We start from the raw sequence: 24,091 nt of genomic DNA, 5'->3' as shown, positions 1-24,091 counted from the left end.
TCTTCTTCAGCGGAAGGATGCGAGGCCCCCAAGCGTGGAGGCCTGGATCAATGATATGGCGGGGTTTATCAAATAGGAAAGGATGAATATTGCCCTAAGGGGATCAGTTCAGTGGTTTTTCAGGCGGTGGCAGCCTTTTCTAGATTTCCTAGCAGAACGATAGGGAAAGAGGCCAGCAGCAGCCCGGGGGGCGGGTTTAGGGTTGAAGGGACGTGTACATCTGTTCTTTGTTTACGACGGGCGTTAATCTATTTTTTCTATTTTGTATTTACGGGGGGGGGTTGTTCTCTTTGGTTTTTCTCAGTTGTTAATATATAATTTGTTGTTATTAATATTTTGTAAAAATGTGAATAAAAATTTCAACAAAAAAAAACTCCAATCCCGCTTTGACTAAGAGTCATTGAATTCGAAATGTTAGCTCTTTTCTCTCCCTACAGATGCTGCCAGACCTGCTGAGCTTTTCCAGCATTTTCTCTTTCCGACTCCAATCCTCTCTGGCAACTGTTGGAGGTTGAACCAGGCCATTTGCAATCTTCATTATTTTTTTTTTTTTATAAATTTAGATTACCCAATTATTTTTTCCAATTATGGGGCAATTTAGCATGGCCAATCCACCTACTCTGCACATTTTTGGGTTGTGGGGGCGAAACCCACGCAGACACGGGGAGAATGTGCAAACTCCACACGGACAGTGACCCAGAGCCGGGATCGAACCTGGGACCTCAGCGCCGTGAGGCGGTTGTGCTAACCACTAGGCCACCGTGCTGCCCTTCAATCTTCATTATTTGATCTGAGATGAGCTTCTGATCCCATATCCTCTGCTTAACCCAGACCTCTGATTTCCAACTCGGTTATGTCTTTTCCTCACTTATCTGCTGTGGAAACCCTTATTCAAATCTCATCTCTCGACTTAACTATTCCAACACCCTCCTGACCAGCCTCCCTTTCTCCACCTTTCATAAACTTGGGTTCATTCAAAACTCTGTTGCACTTATCCTAACTCGAACCAAGTCATGTTCACTCGTCATCTTGGTGGCCTACACTGCCTCCAATTTAAGCAACAAAACATTTTATTTTTTAAATCTGAACCTTGTTTTCAGATCCCTCTTGTGGCCTCACTCCTCCCTATCCTTGTAACCTCTAAACCTACAATCCTCAGGTCTCTGTGTTTCTCTAATGACGGCCTCTTGTGCACTCCATATTTTAATTGCTCCATCAATAATGCCTTCAGCTACCAAAGCTCTAAACTCCGGAAATCCCCCTTTAAGCCTCTTCTATTCCTTTAATACTGCCTTAAAAACAACTTCTTTAACCAAGTTTTTGGTCACCTACCTTATATCTTAAGAGGCTCACTGTCACATTTTGTTCAATAGCAGTTCTGTGAAATACCGTGGGACATTTATTACAGTGAAGATGCTGTGCCAAATCAAGTAGTTGTTGAAACAGATACAGTCTTAAAACAGTAAACATAGATGACTGACACTCACACACGTTGTGCTGGATTAGACGCAGAAGCCGAGGATTGCTGCTTAGACTTGTTGTCTAACCCTGCAGCTACCAGTCGTAACAGAAGTTGATACTGTTCTTTCTCATTCTTCTCTATGCTCTGCAAAAAGAAAAAATAGTTTTTAATTCTGGAAAATCTGCCTTCTTTCCCTGTACCATTTGTGAGCCAAACTATGTTATCAGCAGATTATTTAACCTTGGGGTGCAATACAGTTGAGTCCAATGTTATCCTCATCAGACATTGCTATACATTCATATTTCAGCAAGGAGGCACTTTGATGGCAATCGGGAATAGGAACTGGCATTCCTCTCTACGCCCAGTTAACAACTAATCTAGATCAGTTGGATTGGATTTGTTTATTGTCACGTGTACCAAGGTACAGTATAAAGTATTTTTCTGCATGCAGCTCAAACAGATCATTTAGTACATGAAAGAAAATGTGAATACATAGACACGGGCATCAGGTGAAGCATACAGGAGTGTAGTATTAATCAGATCAGTCCATAAGAGGGTCATTTAGGAGTCTGGTAACAGCGGGGATGAAGCTGTTTTTGAATCTGTTATTGCGTGTTCTCAGACTTTTGCATCTCCTGCCCGATGGAAGAAGTTGGAAGAGTGAGTAAGCTGGGTGGGAGGGGTCTTTGATTATGCTGTCCGCTTTCCCAAGGCAGCGGGAGCTGCAGATAGAGTCAATGGATGAGAGGCGGGTTTGTGTGATGGACTGGGCTGTGTTCACGACTCTTAAGTTTTTTGCAGTCTTCGGCCAAGCATTTCCCATGCCAGGCTGTGATGCAGCCAGATAGGATGCTTTCTGTGGTGCACCTGTAAAAGTAGGTAAGAGTCAATGTGAACATGCCAAATATCCTTAGTTTCCTGAGAAAGTATAGGTGCTGTTGTGCTTTCTTGGTCGTAGCTTCAACATGGGTGGACCAGGACAGATTGTTGATGATGTGCACACCCAGGAATTTGGAGCTGTCAAATATCTCCACCACGGCCCCATTGATGCACACAGGAGTGCACACGATACTTTGCTTCCTGAAGTCAATGACCAGCTCTTTAGTTTTGCTGACAATGAAGAAGAGATTGTTGTCGTTACACCACTCCACCAGGTTCTCTAGCTCCCTCCTGTATTCTGACTCGTCGTTGTTCGAGATCCAACCCACTACGGTCATGTCTTCAGCAAACTTGTAGATGGAGTTGGAGCCAAATAGTACTATGCAGTCGTGTGTGTACAGGGAGTATACTAGGCAGCTAAGTACGCAGCCTTGCTGGACCCGGAAATTGAGGACTATCGCGGAGGAGGTATCATTTTTTAAAATAATATTTTTATTCTCCTCCTTTTTCACATTTTCTATGGAGGAAGTGTTGTTGTTAATTCTTACTGATTGTGGCCTATGGATCACAAAGTCGAGGGTCCAGTTGCAGAGTGAGGAGCCAAGTCCTAGGTTTTGGACCTGTGATATGAGCTTGGCTGGGATTATGGTGTTGAAGGCGGAGTGTGGTCAATAAATAGAGGTTTGATGTTGGAGTCCTTATTGTCGAGATGCTCCAGGGATGAGTGTAGATCCAGGGAGATAGCATCTGCTGTGGATCGGTTGCGGCAGTATGCGAATTGCAGTGGATCAAAACATTCTGGGAGTATGGAGTTGATGTGCCTAATGACCAACCTCAGAAAGCACTTTATTATGATCGATGTCAGGGCCATCGGACGGTAGTCATTGAGGCATGTTGCCTGGTTCTTCTTTGGCACGGGTATGATGGTGGTGTTCTTGAAGCAGATGGGAACCTCGGAATGGAGTAGGGAGAGGTTGAAGATGTCCGCGAACACATCTGCCTGCTGGTCCGCACAGGATCTGAGTGCACGACCAGGGACCCCGTCCAGACCTGTCACCTTCCGAGGGTTTACGTTCAGGAAGGTCGATCAGACTTCGGAACCTGTGATAGTGGGTATGGGTGTGCCCAGGGCTGCTGGGGCACTTGACAGCGGTTTGCTGCTCGAACCGAGCATAGAATGCATCGAGTTCATTGAGGATGGGTGCGCTGCTGCCGGAGACCCTGCTCGGCTTCGCTTTGTAGCCCGCTATGGTGTTTAGGCCTTGCCACAACCGACGAGAGTCTGTTACACTAGTCTGTGACACTAGCTTGGTCTGATATTGTCTCTTGGCATCCTGGATGACTTTATGGAGGCCGTACCTGGATTTCTTGTAGAGGTCAGGTTCGCCTGATCTGAACGCCTTAGACCTGGCCCTCAGTCGGGAGTCAATCGCCTGATCAAGTCATGGTTTCCAGTTGGGTAACGTTCATACTACTTTCTTTGGCATGCAGCCATCCACACGTTTGCTGATGATGTCTGTGACAATGGTGGCAGACTCGTTTAGGTTGGTAGTTGAGTTCTTAGATATGGACCAATCCACTGACTCCAAGCAGTCACAAAGGAGCTCTTCTGTTTCCTCACACCAGCACTGCATGGCCTTCTTAACCGGATTCTCCCGCTTAAGTTTCTGTTTGTATGCCGGGAGAAGGAGCACCATCTTATGGTCTGATTTTCCAAAATGCAGTTGGAGGGTGGAACGGAAGGTGCCCTTAATTCTTGAGTCGCAGTGGTAGAGAGTCTTGTTGCCCCTGGTGGGACAGGAGATGTGTTGGTGGAATTTTGGCAGTACACTCTTGAAGTTGGCCTTGCTGAAGTCCCCAGCCACAATGAACAAGGCCTCCGGGTTTTCTGTTTCATTGTTGTTTATGACTGTGTACAATTCGTCCAGCACATTCTTCACTTCAGCCTGGGGTGGGATGTAGACCACTGTGATAATAGCTGAAGTGAACTCATGTGGAAGGTAGTACGGGGGACACTTCACGGTCATTTATTCCGGGTTCGGAGAGCAGTAGGTCGCCAGAGTCGCCACATCCGAGCATCAGGAGGAGTTGATGAGGAGGCAAACCCCTCTACCCTTTGCTTTGCCTGATGACGCAGTGCAGTCCGTCTGGTGAATTGAGAATCCTTAAGGTTGTATGGCACAGTCCTGTGAGGCAGGGTGAGCCATGTCTCTGTGAAACAGAGCACACAGCAGTCTCTTACTTCCCTCTGAGAGGTAAGTATAGCGTTAAGTTCGTCCAGCTTGTTATCGATCGCTTGGACGTTTGCCAGGCGTATGCCAGGGAGAGGAGTCTTGAAACTGCGTTGCTTTAATCAAGCAAGAATTGAGTTTTGGACTTTCCCAATCTGTATAGCACAGCTATTCAGTGCCTTAGACAGAGTCACTTTAGTACTACACATGAAAAAGAACACGCACAACTCATTAGTCAACATCAAAAAGAGGCATGTTTATCAAGGGCTGTATTTGGATGGTGGTGGTGATGGTGGTTGGGGGGGATGGAAACAAGATGGAATAGGGGCACTTTTTTTCTCCTTTCGTGCCCTTACAACGTTCAGCTGTGTAGCCACCCGGGGTGGCCACGTCCCGATTCCAAAACGGATACTCGCAAAGAGTGCAAGGAAAAATGGACAGCACTAGAAAAACAAGCAGCTGCAAGGTTTCCTGTGGATTGGAACCTGCAGAGCCCAGACAGAACTGAAACTACAAGCCATTAGGACAGTAATGAGCTATCTCCGGGGACAAAAAAAACATTGAAACAATCGGTACCAGGACAGACTTCCCGGCGCCAGTGGAAGCTAAAACAAAGGCAGGCCAACGGTTACATAGAGCCTGCCCAACGATCAGGGAACGACCCCGTTATTGGAGAGAATCGATACAAACGATTGTGACATGGTCCAATTAATTGGGACCAAGTCCAAGGTCTGCCCAGAAGGGCGTGAAACCCTGGGGGCTATAAAACAAATGCCCCAAGGTCAGTTTGCTCTCTTTAGAAGCTCTTGAGAACTCTTAGCTTCTCCATCTTCACCTTGGCATTTGGCTCTCAGCGACGAGAGCCCGCCAAGCACCAGCCAAGTAAGTCTAAGGTCAACGCATGCTACGAGATAGGCACTCCTAGCTACTATTCTATACCAGTTTGAAGCCAGCAGTATCAGAATCGGACAACGGCCATTGTTCCTCTGACTGAGTGGGCCACTCGAAGCTAAGTATAGGCTTTTAGTCGTAGTTGTAGTTTAGCGAGTAGAGTTGATGCATGAGTAATAATTGACTTTGTGTGTAAATAAATGTGCATTGATTTCAAACTTACTAACTGGTGTATCGAGTCATTGATCAGTATTCGGCTTTGAACCCTGTGGTGGTATCAGAAAGATACCTGGCGACTCTTGAGCAAAGGTAATTAAAACAGAGCAAATTAAGGGAAAGCATAACGAGCAACATTTACTGGCGAACTCTGACTGGACTCGACTTAGAAGTGGCCCCCCCCCCACTCCGAGAGAACCCAAAATTTGAATTAGAAATCCAATTGGAAACAGAAGAACCACAAGAGTTTAAGCAGTACTGATAAATCCTCCAGAATTTGGAAGTGTGTTAAAGCATGCGTACTAACAGGGATATAAGGTAAACCCGAGAGATTTTGTTGCGTAAAACTGTTGGGAGTTTTGTAGGCCGGAAATTAGCGTAAGCCGTACCCGTGTTTACGTCACTGTTTTATCACCCCCATTCCAAATTTAATAGAGAACCCAGATATAGGAAAAATGGCAATGAAGGCAATGGAACGCCTTGTGAACCCCCAGGAATTCGAGGTCGCAGCGACCAGCAGAGTAGGACAGTGTCCCGTTTGGGAAGAGGAAATAAGGAAGTACCTCAAAGGGAAAGGATGGCTCCTTTGGAGTGAATTTTGCGCGAATGAAGAAACAGGTCCAGGGAGTATAGGACATACTTGGTGGGAGAACCTGACAAGAGATTCACAAGAGGTTGGGAAAAGCTCGCAAGCCGATGGCAATCGTGTGTCTCTGTCACAATTGCGAGGCACAGAGGAGGTCATTAGGACGCTGCGTAGAGAGATAGAGGAGAGAGATAGAACGATTAAGGTAGATGTGAGCGAGATAGAGATAGAGAACAGAGAGTTAAGAGGGAAGTTAGCAGCAAAAGACAGAGAGGTGGATGATGCCAAGAGGACACACCAGTCTTGTCTGGCGCACTTGAGCAGCTTCCAGACCCAGTATGACAAGGCCTACCAGGACACACAACGCGCGGTGTTGGTAAGACAAGAAACAGAACAGCAGGTAGAGGCATTGCAGAAACAGTGCAATGATTTAAAAGCAGCCCTACGAGCACTCCATGCTTCCACAACGGAACAAAGGCAGAGCTCGGTAGACCACGCAAAGTGCCGGAAGCAAATTGCAGAATTGCAATCCCAGCTTTCAGTTCAGAATGGCTTTCAGAGCACATTTGGACCCCAACTAGACCAGGAAAACGGCCCCGATTGGCAGGAATTAAATGAAACAGCCCATAGATACGTTAATGGAGCATGTACGCAGGAGAAGCCCCAGAAAAGAAGAGCACCCCAACCCCCCACAGAACAGGTAGAACACACCCCCATGAATCCAGTAAACAGTAACCACACACCACAGAGCCGCAGCAGAAGGAGACACGGATTTCCTGTATACAATCCCCTTAACCGTGACCCAATTACGGGATGCGTGCGAGAAAATCACACCATTCCTCCCCACTTCAGACCCCCACCAATTCTTCGCGAAGGTTAAACAGCAGGCCAGTATGTATGGCCTGGACGAGAGAGAACAGGTAAAGCTCACAGTTTTGAGCCTCGATCCTTCAGTCGTAGCAGCCCTTCCCGACCCACAGAATGTAGGAGGAGGCCCCCTAGCAGAGATGCACACGGCAATCCTTGATGCGATCGGCTATAACCAAGGAGACCCGGTAGAAGGCCTGAATAGATGCAGGCAAAAGAAGACAGAGCACCCCACAGCGTTTGCTGGACGCTTGTGGATCCATTTCACTGCAGATTTTGGAGAATTAGCCCGTGCCCATTTGTCCCCAGATAACATGGCAAAATGGACTTGAATCTTCAACAGAGGCAGGACAGAGAGCTTGCGCGAATTAAGACCTCTCCGATGAGGCACACAATGAGAAATGGGTTTTGAAAAGGTTATCCCGCGCTTGGGAGCAATCCGTTCAGAACAAGACCAATTTTAGGAAACCCGAGGGAGAGCAGGCAGATGCAGATATGCATACAGTTAAAGCGCACCAAAACCCTGCATGGATAAATGAGAGTAGGAACAGCCCACCCCAGCCCAAATCACAGGAGTGTTACAACTGTGGACAGTTAGGACACTTTGCACGAGAGTGCAACGCGCCACAGAAACCACAGAGAGCCCAACAGACAGGCACCCTAAATAGGAATAGGGCAAAGCCTATTCACAGTGTTAGCGCCCGTTCAGACCAGGGAGACATGAACGGCACAGACTGACGGTGTTCGGGCTCCCCAACTTGGGTCTGCGACACCCTTTGGGATAAGTCCAGCCGACCGGTCATAGCAGGCAAAGTCCGGGGTCAGCCGGTTGAATTTCTTTGGTACACAGGAGGGTCCCATACCACACTCAATTCCTCCACGATGTTTCAGAGGGACACATGGCCCACTACAGACACCATCACCCTCAGCGGCTTTACAGGCCACTGACAGCAGGGACACATCACAGCCTCTGTATCCATACAAATCGGCAATATAACAACCAAGCACCCCATAGTGTTAGTTGATCTGCCCCACACAGCAGAACACATTTTAGGAATCAACTTTATGAGCTCCCACAACCTTTCATTTGATCCAGTCAACAAATGTGTCTGGAGAATGGCAAAAGCAGCACGAACCCCCGCCACGCTCACAGTAGGAGAATATGCAAATAGGGTCAGCTCAGTTGGAGACTACTGGTTTGACCCGAGAACAATTAGTGCAGATAAACAGGTTAGGGCAGTCCTGCAAGAACACAAAGCAGCATTTGCACAGCACAAGCACGACTGTGGCAGAATGGCTGGCTCTGTGCAGATTACAGGTCCTGACCCCAGACCCCAGAAACAGTACGGATTTCCCCAGGAAGCAGAGGGAGAAATCTCGAAAGTGATAAGACAGCTTGTTAGAACAGGGCGTACTGAGATCAGTAGCCACCACTAATAATGCCCCGATTTGGCCCGTCAGGAAACCCGATGGATCATGGCGACTGACCATTGATTACCGGGAACTGAACAAAGTAATCCCAGCAGCAGCCCACATCGTAGCCACAAGTCCCGGGACCATGTTCAAGCAGGGACTCCAGTCACGATTCTTTATGGTTTTGGACATTAGTAACGGCTTCTGGTCCATTCCATTGGCTAAAGCGTGCCAGTACAAATTTGCCTTCACTTTTAAAGGACAGCAGTATATGTGGACGTGCCTTCCACAACTCCCCCTCCATTTTCCACCGACAACTGGCAAATGGATTAGCTAAATTTTCCCGCCCCGAATGTCTGGTCCAGTATGTAGACGACCTGCTACTACAGACAGACACAAAGGCAGAGCACATTTCGCTTCTAGCAGAACTCCTAGGACTCCTAAAAGAAATTGGATGTAAGGTTAACCCCAAAAAGGTCCAGATTTTGGAAGAAAAAGTGATATACTTGGGAACAGTTATCACGCATGGTAAACGTGAGATCGAGCAGAAAAGGATTGACTCGATTGTCAAACTGCCCCTTCCCCACAATGTCTCAGCCCTCCGGTCGTTTTTTGGACTGGTTGGCTACTGTCGAAACCATATCAACGGTTTCGCCACTAAAGCAGCGCCCCTATCCGACCTTAAGAAAAAGGCACCTTGGGAATGGCTTCCACAGCATACAGAGCAGTCAGCATAGCCCCCCGCACTACAGGTCCCAGACCCTCTTTCCCCATACGCTATTGAAGTAACAAGCACCGACCGAGCCCTTTCGGCCGTGCTCCTCCAGGAACGGCATGACCAGTTAAGACCAGCAGCATACGCATCCCGAGTATTAGACCCTGTCGAGCAAGGATTTTCTGCCTGTGAAAGACACCTACTCGCAGTTTTTTCGGCAGTACAGTAATTCTCATACATCACAGGACTCAACCCCATCACCACCCTCACAGAATACACCCCGACACAGCTATTATTAGACCGCCGACTTAAAGATGGCACAGTCGGCCAAATACTAGCAGCCCGTTGGACGCTTCTTTTACAGGAACGGTTGGGACTCCAAGGTTTCACAAATATAAACAACAAAGCAATATTAACAGAATAACCATTGTAAAAATCCAAGAACAACACCCAACCCCCCCTAAAAGCAACTATTAAATCGAAAACAAAAAAACAAACAATAGAAAGGAAAGAGATACCACCCGCCACATCCCACAAACGTATGTACACACTTCTCCCTCCCCCCCAAACACAATCCCCCCCCCTCCAACCCACACCCCCGAGAGCACCCTGTCCCGTACGCCACGTGGGGGCAGCAAGGGGAACCCCTCCAACTGCCGCCTGGCAAACACCCTAACCTGCATGTACCTAAACATGTTCACCGGGGGAAGCCCAAACTTCCCCTCTAACTCCCCCAAGCTCGCGAACCTCACATCCACAAACAGGGCCCTCAACCTCCTAACACCTACCCTGTGCCAGCCCAGAAATCCGCCATCAATGCTCCCTGGAACAAACCAATGGTTCCCCCGCATCGGGGCCTCCATCGAGCCCCCCAGCTCTCCCCTATGCCGTCTCCATTGCCCCCAAATTTTGAGGGTAGCCGCCACTACCGGGCTCGTGGTATACCTCGTTGGAGGGAGCGGCAACGGCGCCGTTACCAGCGCCTCCAGACTCGTGCCCACACAGGACGCCATCTCCATCCTCTTCCATGCTGCCCCTTCCCCATCCATTACCCGCTTACGCATTGACAGCCCAATAGTACCCCAAGAGGTTGGGCAGCGCCAGCCCCCCCCTATCCCTGCCCCGTTCCAAGAACACCCTTCTCACCCTCGGAGTCCCATGCGCCCACACAAATCCCGTAATACTCCTGTTAACTCTCCTAAAAAAGGCCTTCGGGATAAGGATTGGAAGGCACTGGAACAGGAACAAAAACCTCGGGAGCACCGTCATCTTGACGGACTGCACCCTCCCCGCCAGTGACAACGGTAACATATCCCACCTTTTGAACTCCTCCTCCATCTGCTCCACCAACCTTGTGAGGTTGAGCTTGTGCAGGGCCCCCCAGCTCCCAGCCACCTGGACTCCTAGGTACCTGAAGCTCCTCCCTGCCTGCTTCAGTGCCTGCTACCAATCCCCTCCTCCTCCTCCAGCAACAGGGCGTCCGCATAAAGCGAAACTCGATGCTCCTTCCCACCCCGCACCAGGCCCCTCCAGTTCCCTGACTCCCTCAACGCCATGGCATGGGGCTCAATTGCCAACGCAAAGAGCAGGGTGGACAGGGGACACCCCTGTCTCGTCCCCCGGTATAGCCGAAAGTACTCCGACCTCCTCCTATTCGTGGCTACACTCGCCATCGGGGCCTCATAAAGCAACCTCACCCAACGGACAAACCCCTCCCCAAACCCAAACCTTTCCAACACCTCCCACAGATACCCCCACTCAACCCTATCAAAGGCCTTCTCCGCATCTAATGCCACACTATCTCCGCCTCCCGTTCCACACCCGGCATCATAATGACGTTGAGGAGCCTTCGTATGTTGGTATTCAACTGCCTTCCCTTCACAAACCCCATCTGGTCCTCGTGAATGACCCCCGGCACACGATCCTCTATTCTTGTGGCTAAGATCTTTGCCAGCAGCTTGGCGTCTACATTTAGCAGGGAGATTGGCCAATATGACCCACACTGCAGAGAGTCCTTGTCCCGCTTAAAGATCAAGGAAATCAGCGCCCGTTACATAGTTAGGGGCAAAGCCCCCCCCTCCCTTGCCTCATTAAAGGTCCGGACCAACAGGGGGCCCAACAGGTCCACATACATTTTATAAAATTCAGCCGGAAACCCATCCGGCCCCGGCGCCTTCCCCGACTGCATGCTCCCTATCCCTTTAACCAGCTCCGCCAGCTCAATCGGCGCCCCCAGTCCCTCCACCTGCCCCTCCTCCACCTTCGGAAATCGCAGCTTGTCCAAGAAGCGCCCCATTCCCCCCCCCTCCACTGGGGGCTCAGACCGGTACAGTTCCCCATAAAAGTCCCTAAAGACCCCATTAACGTCTACCCCCCTCCGCACCACCTTCCCAACTCTATCCGTCACTCCCCCAATCTCCCTGGCCACGTCTCATTTTCGGAGCTGGTGTGCCAGCATCCTGCTCGCCTTCTCCCCATATTCATACACCTGTGCTTTCCTCCACTGAGCTTCCGCCTTTCTGGTAGTCAATAGATCGAACCTGGCCTGAAGGCTACGCTGCTCCCTCAGCAATCCCTCCTCCGGAGCCTCCGCATATCTCCTATTCACCATCACCCCAACCAATCTCTCCCTCTGCTCCCCCCTCTCCCTATGGGTTCGGATGGAAATCAACTCCCCTCTAATCACCGCCTTCAATACCTCCCAGACCGTCCCCACTCGGACCTCCCCGTTATCGTTGGCCTCAAGGTACATCTTAATACACCCCCAAACCTTCCCGGCCACCTCCTCGTCTGCCAGCAGCCCCACCTCCAAGCGCCAGAGCGGATGCTGGTCCCTCTCCTCCCCCAGCCCGAGGTCCACCCAGTGCAGGGCATGATCCGAAATGGCAATGGCAGAGTATTCAACATCCTCCACCCTCGAAACCAGCCCCCTGCTCAGGACAAAAAAATCAATCCTAGAATAGGCCTTAAGCACGTGGGAGAAAAACGAGTACTCCTTGGCCCTTGGCCTCGCAAACCTCCAGGGATCCACCCCTCCCATCTGATCCATAAACCCCCTCAACACCTTAGCTGCCGCCGGCCTCCTACCCGTCCGGGACTTGGATCGATCCAATGGGGGATCCAGCACCGTGTTGAAGTCCCCCCCCCATGATCAGGCCCCCCGCCTCCAGGTCCGGAATGCGGCCCAACAAACGCCGCATAAACCCTGCATCGTCCCAGTTTGGGGCGTAAACATTCACCAACACCACCCGCTCCCCCTGCAGCTTGCCACTCACCATCACATACCTCCCGCCACTGTCAGCCACCACCTTTAACGCCTCAAACGACACCCTCTTTCCCACCAGGATCGCCACCCCCCGATTCTTCTCATCCAGCCCTGAATGAAATACTTGGCCCACCCACCCCTTCCTCAGTCGAACCTGGTCCGCCACCTTCAGGTGTGTCTCTTGGAGCATGGCCACATCCGCCTTCAGCCCCATCAAGTGCGCAAACACCCGGGCCCGTTTGACCGGCCCGTTCAGCCCCCTCACATTCTAGGTTATCAGTCGGATCAGAGGGCTCCCTGCCCCCCTCCCCTGCCGACTAGCCATAACCCATCCCCTGCCCGCCACTGGCCAGCGTCCCCCGCTCGGCCTGTTCCCCACGGCGGCAACTCCCCCCTCCCCCGGCTAGGACCCCTCCTAGCCGCGCCCTCCCCTCCGCAGCACTCCTGTGAGCCAGCTAACTTCTGCTGACCCCGGCGACTCCTGCCATACCTCCGACCCCTCCCCACGTGAGACTACTCCTCCTCCTTCGTGCCCATCAGCAGGCCCTCCTCCTCCCCCCCCCCCCCCCCCCCCCCCCCCCCGGGCGCGGGAAAATAACCCGCGGGTAAAGGCCCGCGCTTCTCAGCTCCGACCCCCTCCCCCCCCCCCCATCATCCCGCAGCGTGGGAAACCAGAGAAAAGCCTGCGCTTTCGCCCTGCCCAACCCCACCTCCTCTAGGGCAACTCCCATTGCCAGTCCCCACCATCAGCTCCCCGCACTCCCAGTTTACGTCCCTGCCCGAACCCGTCCACCAGACCCATACAAAAAGACATAAAGACATCGCCCCCACCCACCCTAAAGCCAACACACATCCTGCATTAAACAGAGAACCCCCCCCCCCCCCCCCCCCCCCCCCCCAGAGCAAACATTAAACACAGTTACATTTTCATACATAGAATTTACAGTGCAGAAGGAGGCCATTCGGCCCATAGAGTCTGCACCGGCTCTTGGAAAGAGCACCCTACCCCCTACCCAAGGTCAACACCTTCACCCTATCCCCATAACTCAGTAACCCCACCCAACACTAAGGGCACTTTTGGACACTAAGGGCAATTTATCATGGCCAATCCACCTAACCCGCACATCTTTGGACTGTGGGAGGAAACCGGAGCACCCAGAGGAAACCCACGCACACACGGGGAGGATGTGCAGACTCTGCACAGACAGTGACCCAAGCCGGAATCGAACCTGGGACCCTGGAGCTGTGAAGCGATTGTGCTATCCACAATGCTACCGTGCTACCCCCATCCTTGACCCTCAGTTTGAGTCCAGTTTCTCGGCCTGCACAAAGGCCCACGCCTCCTCCGGGGACTCAAAATAATGGTGACGGTCCTTGTAGGTGACCCACAGATGCGCCGGCTGCCACATGCCAAACTTCACACTCCGTCTGTGGAGCACCGCCTTCGTCCGGTTGAACCCGGCCCTCCGCTTAGCCACCTCCGCACTCCAGTCCTGGAAGATCCGCACCTCCGTGTTCTCCCACTTGCTGCTCCGCTCCTTCTTGGCCCATCGGAGCACGCACTCCCAGACAACGAACCGGTGAAACCGCACCAACACCGCCCGCGGCGGCTCATTCGGCTTGGGCCTCCTAGCCAGAATTCTGTGGGGCCCCTCCAACTCCAGGGGCCCCTGGAAGGACCCAGCCCCCATCAGCTAGTTTAACATAGTCACCGCATAGGCCGCCAGGTCCGACCCCTCCAGCCCCTCGGTGAGGCCCAGGATCCGTAAATTCTTCCACCTCGACCAGCTGTCCAGCTCCTCGAACCGCTCCTGCCACTTTTTATGGAGCGCCTCGTGCATCTCCACCTTCCCCGCGACGGCCGCGGCCTCATCCTCCCTTTCGGAGGCCTGCTGCTGCAGCTCCCGGATTGCGGCCCCCTGGGCTGTCTGAGTCTCCATCAGCTCTCTGGTGGTAGCCTTCAGAGACTCCAGCAGCTCCACCTTAAGCTCCTGGAAGCAGCGCAGAAGAGTCTCCTGCTGCTCCTGCGCCCACTGCCTCAGCTCCTCGAGGGCTCCGCCGGCCGCCATTTTGTTTCCCTTCCCCCACTTTTCCAGGGGCGCTGCCACCGCTTTTCTGCTCACCCCACTTCTGGTCCGGACCATAGGACCCTGGGGATCTACTGCAGACCCCTTCCCACGTCGGGAATCGTCGAAAAAGCTCCGTTGGGGGCCCTGAAAAGAGCCCCAAAGTCCGTTTTTAGCGAGAGCCGCCGAACGTGCGGCTTAGCTCCGCATAGCCGCAACCGGAAGTCCGGGACATCACAGTTAAAAGAACAAAGACACACACTTTCCTTGCAGACAATTTGTAGTACCCAGGCACCCCTCATGAATGTGAGATTATCTCCACACAGCACAACACAGGCCCATTCATTCCAAAAATACCTCCCAGGAAGATAGGTAGTTCACCCCAGAGACCCCAGCCCACAGACGCGTGCGCACCCCTGAAAATCTATGTGGATGGCTTCTCCACAGTTTTAGACGGCAAACGCGTAACAGGATGCGGTATTTATGTAGAGGACGCGCAGGGACACGCCCTAGAAGAGATTTCCCTAAAGTTGCCAGGACACTTAGGCTCGCAGGCAGCAGAACTGGCAGCAATCGCTTACATAGTAGACCACCCCGATTTGTTCCCCACCCAAGCAGACATCTATTCAGACAGCCTGTATGTCTGTAATAGCTTAACTGAATTCCTACCCCTGTGGGAAACAAGAGGATTTGTTTCCGCAGACGGAAAACCCCTACCATCAGCCCCATTACTCCACCATATTTTAAAGCAGGCAAAGGACGGGAAATACGGCATTGTAAAAGTTCGCAGTCACCACCGCTCTTCCCCACCTGGAAACGTTAAAGCAGACGCCCTAGCAAAAGCAGGTTCCAGGCATTGTTATTTTTGGAACCCCCCCCCGAAAGCGCCCCAGTACACGCAGTTCAGGTCTCACAGACCAACATACAGGATTTAGCCCAGGCACAGAAACAGGACGAGAAGCTCAGGGAAGTTTTAAAGGGAACCTTCCCAGCCCCTTATGACAAATTTAAGAATTCCATGACCACACATGACGGTGTGATTCTTAAAGACAGCGTTTATGTAGTTCCAGAGCAGAATAGGAACCAACTCATTTGTTTGTTCCATGACAATCATGGACATCAGGGAATTGAACCCACTTTAGCCCACCTCAGACCGCTCTGTTGGTGGCCAAATTTGAAAGCTGATGTAACACACTACGTTGTGCCCAGAACAATCCGGACAGATACGCAAAGAAGGCTCAACGTAGCCACACCTGCCCCGTTAATGGCCCATAGACTAACCTCCAGACAGACTTCATAGGAGCCCTACCCCCTTGCAGGAACGGATATAAGTATGTGTTGGTGGTCATCGACACCTTCACAAAATGGGTGGAAGCATTTCCATCGCGCACTAGTACGGCAAAGACCACAGCCAAAATACTAACCCACCACATCTTTACAAGATGGGGACTCCCCCGCAGTATAGAGTCCGATCAAGGCTCCCATTTTACAGGACGAGTTATGAAAAACGTCCTCACAATTCTTGGAATTGCTCAAAAATTTCATATCGCACACCACCCCAGTCAAGTGGTATTGTCGAACGCATGAATAGGACACTAAAAGCCACCCTTAGGAAAATGGTTCAGCAGAACAATAGAACCTGGGACTCAGTTCTCACATTTGCATTGATGTTTTTACGAAACACGGTATCCACGTCAACAGGATACACCCCCCCACACTCTGACCGGACGCCCCATGAAAGGAACGGAATATTTGTTAGGCTTAGATTTGACCAGCCCCGCAGTGACAGCCCTCACACACGAAAACGCTGTACAGCAGTTGATAGCAAATGTGAAGGCGGCCCAACTCGCAGCCGCTGTGCGAATGGGCACAAGGAAGTAACAAAGCAAGGCTTGTTTCAATAAGACAGTGCATGCCACTGAGTTTGAAGTAGGGCAGCAAGTAATGCTTTCCCTTTACAACCCCAGCACATTCCTGTCACCTAAGTACTCAGGTCCGTACTCCATTTCGGACAAAGTAAGCTCCTCCGTGTACAAAATAGGAACGATGAGATGGACCCCAAGTCACCCCACGCGGCTTTGGCACAACTTCTACTGTCAAGAGTATGGCAGCCGGGAGAAGATGATGACATTGAGTCTGACTCCCACCACACGAATCCCTTTGCGACCCTGTTGGCAACTGAAAACTGAGGTGTCCAGATGATGTTTAAAAGGAACCTCTAGAGAGAAACGGTGTCCTTTCTGATGGAACCTGCACATATTCGTTGCATGTTTGTTTGTATGTGTTTGTTATATGTTCAGTGTTTGGAATTTAAACAGCTTTTCACAGCCCCACGCCACCACTCCTTTAACGCCTCCTGGCAGTTAATGGAACAAGTTTGTCCCCGGACAGCCGCCTAGCTTATCAGCCGAAACCTTTGAGAATTTGCCCCACACCAATTCGTAACTGCTCTTCCAATTTGAGGGTAGAAGACGCAGTACTGCAACCCCCACGACGACTACATTCTTGCCCGTTCTTGCCGGTTACTCAGGCAGTTTATCCCCGCCCTGCCTGAGGACCCCCCGCTGGTCAGCTAAGCTCGGGTACAGCACATCCCGTCCTACCCGGTGATTCCATCCACTTCTTACCCGCCGTGGCCCATACGCACCTCATTTTGGCTCTTTCATTTCAAAAGTTTTTGTTTTGTTTCATAGTGACCCTTCGGTTGCTTTCCTCATGCTATTTACATCCTCAAACATTGGGATGGTAAATCGCACAGGCTGTGAGACGGCTCGCACTGTGTCAGTATTTTTCAAGAATGTCTTGTCCAGAAATTTGGTTTTAAAAAAAAAATGAGGGAGTCACAGATGGTGACCAATTATAAAGGGTAATTGGCAATAAAGGACAGACAGACAAACACACGAGATCTTAAGCAAGATAATGACAGACATTATGCTCGTGTTCACAGAATTCCAGAAGAAGACAAGAGAAGAAGAGAAGAGAAGAGAAGAAAAGATGAAGATGACCTCCATCTTTGTTATATGGACACTATCAGGATCCCTTTGGTTGCGCGTGAACGCTAACCCCCTCACCCCCACCCCAAAGGCTGTCAACGATTCACTCCCCCACAGTACACAGAGCCCAGTAACAGTCAACAGTACCCCGACCTGGTGTGATACATTTATCACTTGGTATTCCCTCTCGTATGTCGTTGAAGCACTTTTAGCACTGGCGATACTTTGCAGTATCGTGTAGACCATTCGAATGAAGAAATGGCGAAGAAGAGCCGACCGGTCTCGCACCCCGGTATACAGGATTAGATCCCCTATTTTCGGTTTCCACCAGGCCCCCGAACCCCTTGACATGGATTAAAGTACATTCGTTTTTTATTTGTTTGTATGTGCTCGTTTGTTGAATAAAGAAATGTGAACTCAGTGTTTGACTGCCAAACCAGAGAAATTTGAATGCTGCTATTTTTGTACAGTTAAGATGTTAGTATATTTTTGAATTGTTTAAGTGATAGTTTATTTTTGATTTGTTTAAGTGATAGTTTATTGAGAATAGTTAGAGGTTCCAGTTTTTTTAATTTAGTAATGCATGTCCTTAATTCCATAGTGCCCCCATAGAATTTTGATGATGTGTGTATGTAAAATTGTTTAGTTAAAGATATGTTGCATAGTTAAGGTCAGAGTAGAGCCTAGTCATGAGTCCTCGCTTGGTCAGGGAACGAAGACATCGTAGTAGTGTGATCCTTCATGCTTCACGTTGAGGATCACAAGGAGGGAGTGTAGCCACCTGGGGTGGCCACATCCCGATTCCAAAATGGATACTCGCAAAGAGTGCAGGGAAAAATGGACAGCACTAGAAAAACAAGCAGGTGCAAGATTTCCTGTGGATTGGAACCTGCAGAACCCAGACAGAACTGAAACTACAAGCCATTAGGACAGTAATGAGCTATCTCCGGGACAAAAAGAAACATTGAAACAACCGGTACCAGTACAGACTTCCCGGCGCCAGTGGAAGCTAAAACAAAGGCAGGCCAACGGTTACATAGAGCCTGCCCAACGATCAGGGAACGACCCCGTTATTGGAGAGAATCGATACAAACGATTGGGACATGGTCCAATTAATTGGGACCAAGTCCAAGGTCCGCCCAGAAGGGCGCGAAACCCTGGGGGCTATAAAACAGCTGCCCCAAGGTCAGTTCGCTCTCTTTAGAAGCTCTTGAGAACTCTTAGCTTCTCCATCTTCACCTTGGCATTTGGCTCTCAGCGACGAGAGCCCGCCAAGCACCAGCCAAGTAAGTCTAAGGTCAACGCACGCTACGAGATAGGCACTCCTAGCTACTATTCTATACCAGTTTGAAGCCAGCAGTATCATAATCGGACAACGGCCATTGTTCCTCTGACTGAGTGGGCCACTCGAAGCTAAGTATAGGCTTTTAGTCATAGTTGTAGTTTAGCGAGTAGAGTTTATGCATGAGTAATAATTGACTTTGTGTGTAAATAAATGTGCATTGATTTTAAACTTACTAACTGGTGTATCGAGTCATTGATCAGTATTCGGCTTTGAACCCTGTGGTGGTATCAGAAAGATACCTGGCGACTCTTGAGCAAAGGTAATTAAAACAGAGCAAATTAAGGGAAAGCATAACAAGCAAAAGCTGGATCTCGACAAGTACATAAAAAGAACAAAGAAAAGTACTATTCCTCGCTCATAAAAAACAAATATTAACTGATTTCGACATATTAAAAAGCGGAGAGATGGGGCTGTTGTTTAATGCTAGCAGTCTCACGTTGGAGTCACAAGGCATGCAACTAAAATCACATTCAAGTCAGTCCTGGCAAATGAAGACCACAGCTTTGGCTCAATGTCCAGTGGGATAGTCAGGTCCTGTGGGTGTAGGTGGTCCTACCCTTCTTCACCATATGACGTTGTGGAAAAAATCCACTCGCTCTTCGAATTAACCACTCTTGACTATGCAGGAAAAGCTTTTGTGTCATGGCCAGGCAGAGTGTTGATGAGCCAGAGACCAACCACATTCTGGGTGGGGCTCAGGTATGGGGCTCTGGGTTAAGAGCTGGACAGGAGATCTGGATATCAAGGAGGGCGAGTCAGATTGGACTCATTCTGGCAAAGTCAAACTACTGCTCACAATTGCTGGACGATGCCCTAGGACCTCCACTGGGCGCATTACATCTGATTAATCAATAATTCAAGACTTAAGGTGAAAATAAAAGATTCTGAAGATTCCCACTGAATGGTGGGAGATGTTGGTTCAATAACTTATAAATGTACTTCACATACAGCAGGGGCTGTGAAAGGGAGTATGCGAGTCACCCAACGCAAGAGCTCTTGGCACACAGGAAAAAGCTGCAAATGCAGTTTGACCTACTGTTCACAGACCAGGTGTGACAGCTGCAGCGCTTAAAAGGGATGGTACACGAGTATGGGGAGAAGGCTGGCTGGCTGGCTGTGTATCAGTTAAGGTACCAAGAAGCTGCCAGAGAGATGTGCAGGTGTGGTAATCTGGAGGTGGGTTGGCCTCTACCCCAGAGAAAAGTAATGAGGTGTTTTGTTCCTTTTATAAGAGGCTTTAAAGGTCGGAACCACCAGAGGATGAGCAGGAGATGGTTGAATTCTTGGAAGGCTTGGAATTTCCTCATGGTTGGGGATGAGTTGCAGGAGATATTGGAGGCACCAATGGGGTTGGAGGAGGTCTGCAGGGCTCGCGGTAAGATGCAGGCGGAGAAAGTGCCGGGGGCCTGATGGGTTCCCAGTAAAATTTTACAAGAAATTTGCAGACCAGCTGGCCCCATTGGTGCTGGGGATGTTTAATGATTCATTGACACGGGGTTCCCTTCCGGAGACATTGAGGCAGGCATCCATCACCCTCCTTCTGAAAAAGGACAAGGACCGGACAGTGTGTGGGTCATACAACCCAATCTCTCGGCTCAATATGGATTCAAAACTTTTGGTTAAAATCCTAGCACTGAGGTTGGAGCCCTGCCTCCTGGAGGTAGTGGGGGAAGACCAGAGGGGGTTGTGAGGGGCAGAAAACTGTCATTTAACGTGAGGCGGCTACTTAGTGTAGTTCCTATGCCGGTGGTGGGACCAGAACTGGAGATTATTGTGTCAATGGACACCTAAACGGCGTTTGATAGGGTCGAGTGGAGCTACTTATTCTCAGTTCTGGAGAAGTTTGGGATTGGTCCTGGGTTTGTATTGTGGGGGTCAGTTGTTATATGAAGTGCCAGTGGCCAGTGTTCGGACATGAATTTGGGGTCGTTCAGACTGCATAGGGGGACGAGGCAGGGATGCCCTATGTCCCCGCTGCTGTTCGCGTTGGTGATCAAACCATTGGTGATTACTTTGAGGGCTCGGAAAAGTGGAGGAGAATTGTGAGGGGTGGAGCAGAGCACAGGGTGTCCCTATACGCACATTAAGTTTTACTGTATGTTAGGAATCCAGGGCCAGTTATGGGGGAGATAATGGGAACACTGCAGAGGTTCGGTTCCTTTTCAGGATATAAATAAATGTTGGGAAGAGTGAATATTTAGTGGTCAACCCTCTGAGGGGGGTGCTGGGCTAGGGGATTGCCATTCCGCCTGGCTGGGACCAGTTTTTGCCATTTGGGGGTTCAGGTGGCCCGGGAATAGATGTGACTTTGCAACCTGAATTTTACATGCTTGGTGAGCAGAGTTAGAGCGGACTTGCAGAGGTGGGGCAGCCTTCCATTGTCACTGGCAGGTCGGGTTCAATCTATTAAGATGAATATTTTGCGTGATGTGTTCTTATTACTCCTCCTTATTATGCCTCCCAGTTTTCCTGCCAAAGTTGTTTTTTCAGGAGATGGAGCAACTTATAATGGACTTTATAGGGGCGGGGAGAACAGCTTAGATTTGTAAGAGGGGGGGGGGGGGTAGATAATTAGTAGATAATTCTACTATTATCTGGTGGCCATTGCAGAGAAGGTGTTAGGGATCAGGAGGTTAGTTGGGTAGACCTGGAGTCGGGGTCCTGTAGCGGGAGGGTCTGGAGGCCCTGGTGACGACATCTCTGCCGTTTTCGCCAGTGAAATGTTCTGTGAATCCAGTGGTGGTTGCCACACCATAATCTTTAGTAGTGTCACAAGTAGGCTTACATTAACACCGCAATGAAGTTATTGTGAAAATCCCCTAGTTGCCACATTCCAGTGCTTGTTCGGGTACACTGAGGGAGAATTCAGAATGGCTAATTCACCTAATAAGCATGTCTTTCGGGACTTGTGGGAGGAAACTGGAGCACCCGGAAGAAACCCACTCAGACACGGGGAGAACATGCAGACTCCGCATAGAGAATGCACCAGCTGGGAATCAAGCGCTGGTCCCTGCCGCTGTGGAGCAACAGTGCTAACCGCTGTGCTACCATGCCATCCCACTAGAAATATGGCGGCAACTCAGTCAGCATTTTGATCTTTAATTTCTTCCAGTTCTGATGAAAGGGCATTGACCTGAAATATTAACTTTGCTACTTGCTCTACAGATGCTGCCTAATCAGCACTTTCTGCTATTATTTCTGATCTATTACTCACCTCATTCGCAGTGCAGTGATGGCCTCTGACATTTTTCCTGACCAGTGATGGTGTTGGTGGAAGGCTATGGTGCTTTATAGGAAAAGGCTGCTGCTCACTGGTTTCTCCTGGAAGCTCACAGAATGTTCTGTTAGGGCATACGGTGTATGATAAAACACATTTCCTATTCACCTCTGTGTAGATTGTACATTAGAATACCCGTCTCCGTCCACACAAATCAATAAAAGAAGAAAGCACATTTTCCCACTTTTGACGTAAACTTTTGTAGACCCAGCAAAATTGCCCTTACCTCCAAAGTGTTTGCGCAATACATCCTAAATTGCCGGCAATAACACTTTTGATAGCTAAGCTGGAAAAGATGCAGTGAAATTGATAGTTCTAAGTCGGTGCTAAATGAAGTGCTCTCAGCCACAGAATAATTTAGATGTTAGAACTGGCCTCAAAGTGCAGGGTATAATCTTTCAGTTGGAAAAGGGCACTTTGTTTAAAGGGGAAGAGCAATCTAGCTTACCTGTTTCCCTTTACATTTGGAAAAAAAAAGCTATTTGCTTATTGTTAAGATTTTGTTGGTTTTAAATTCAATTTTCTAAGCTTCAGGGAGGAACTCCATCTGCTTCTCTGCTCCGTTCCAATATTGAGGGAAAGTTGTCCCATGTACAGCATGCTATAAAAAGGATGTCAAAGCAGTGGTGAGGCTACAGAGACGATTTACGAGAGTGATATCAGAAATGCGTGGTTGTACACGTGGCTGGACAAACAGGCTGGATTTCTTCGCTCTTGAAAATCAATGGCTGAAGGGTGACCCAATAGAGGTCTTCAAAATTATGAAAGGGTTTGATTAAACAGATAGAGAGAAAATGTTTTCACTTGTGGGCATAACTATAGACTATCAATACAGGATAGTCACCAAGAAATCCAATAAGGAATTCAGAAGAAACCTCTTCAACCAAAGAGTGGTGAGCATGTGGAACTCACGGCCACAGGCAGTGGTAGAAACACATAGCATAAATTAATTCAAATTAAAGCTAGTCAAGTTATGACGGAAAAGGGAATGTATGGTTATGATGGTAGATATAGATGAGAAAAGATAGGAGGAGGTTTGAGTTGAGCATAAACTCTGTCATGGGCTTGTTGGGACAAATGGTCACATTTCTTGCCATATATCCTGTGTCATCCTAAGTAAACCTGATACCAGCACCATGGAAACCAGCAACATTGTATGGGGAGGAAAGCTGTCAACCTTTTCAGCTCCAGCAATCAGAATAGCCACACCAGGCCAACAGAAGAAAACAGCCCCAAACCAATGACAAGCAGCTCCACATAGGCTTAGCTAGGGCAAACAAGCAGCATCCTGGATGGAGAGCAGGGGCAGGTCAATCTGATGAAGTTTGTTATGGATACGTATCAACTACATTTACTTGTATTGTGTATGCAAGGTGTTTCCACTAAAACTAATGCATGTGGCTAAAACAATGCATCTTGTAGTCATACCTGTGGATTGTCAGTGATTTCTACTGGACAACACTGCACGCAAGATATGGAGAACAACATTTTTTAAAATAGTTGTTTCTTTCCAAGTTCTCTTTTCAATATAGGATGGGAATCATGCTAAACAGAAACTACACTACCTGGCATTTCAGCCTCTTGTAAATGAACAGTGTTGTGACATATTCCATTGAAGAGGCTTATTAGTTCTCAAAGGGAAAGATTGTTGCAAACATGAAATTAATGTATGCTAATCAAGCACCTGCACATTGCAGCTTGGAGGGTGGCTGATAACTTGGCCAGATTTTGCAGTCATAATTCAATCGCCATTTTAAACTCATATTCTGATCGTATTTTTATACTTCCATTGTGAATTCCTATGTCCACATTTAAAATAGAAACAGTCTGGGTAAAATGGTCAACTGCAATTGAACACTCCCTCCAATGTCTCCTCTGGAAAGGA

At 49.4% G+C, this 24,091-nt stretch overlaps 1 protein-coding gene across 1 annotated transcript in view; it reads right to left on the bottom strand.

Moving 5' to 3' along the window:
- LOC119958255 (sentrin-specific protease 2-like) overlaps window positions 1–24,091 on the bottom strand; it is a 145,106-nt gene that overhangs the window by 92,952 nt on the left and 28,063 nt on the right. The window contains exons 6-7 of the mRNA XM_038786692.1: window positions 22,144–22,270; window positions 1,488–1,606 (exon numbers count right to left, since the gene is read on the bottom strand). Of these exons, the coding sequence (XP_038642620.1) occupies window positions 1,488–1,606; window positions 22,144–22,270 (246 nt within the window). The remainder of the gene's footprint in view (window positions 1–1,487; window positions 1,607–22,143; window positions 22,271–24,091) is intronic.

Source organism: Scyliorhinus canicula, chromosome 2 (genome assembly GCF_902713615.1).
Source record: "Scyliorhinus canicula chromosome 2, sScyCan1.1, whole genome shotgun sequence".
In the NCBI taxonomy this organism is placed as follows: domain Eukaryota; kingdom Metazoa; phylum Chordata; class Chondrichthyes; order Carcharhiniformes; family Scyliorhinidae; genus Scyliorhinus; species Scyliorhinus canicula.
Note: the sequence above shows the minus strand (reverse complement) of the source record. Positions and strands in the feature narration are given on the sequence as shown.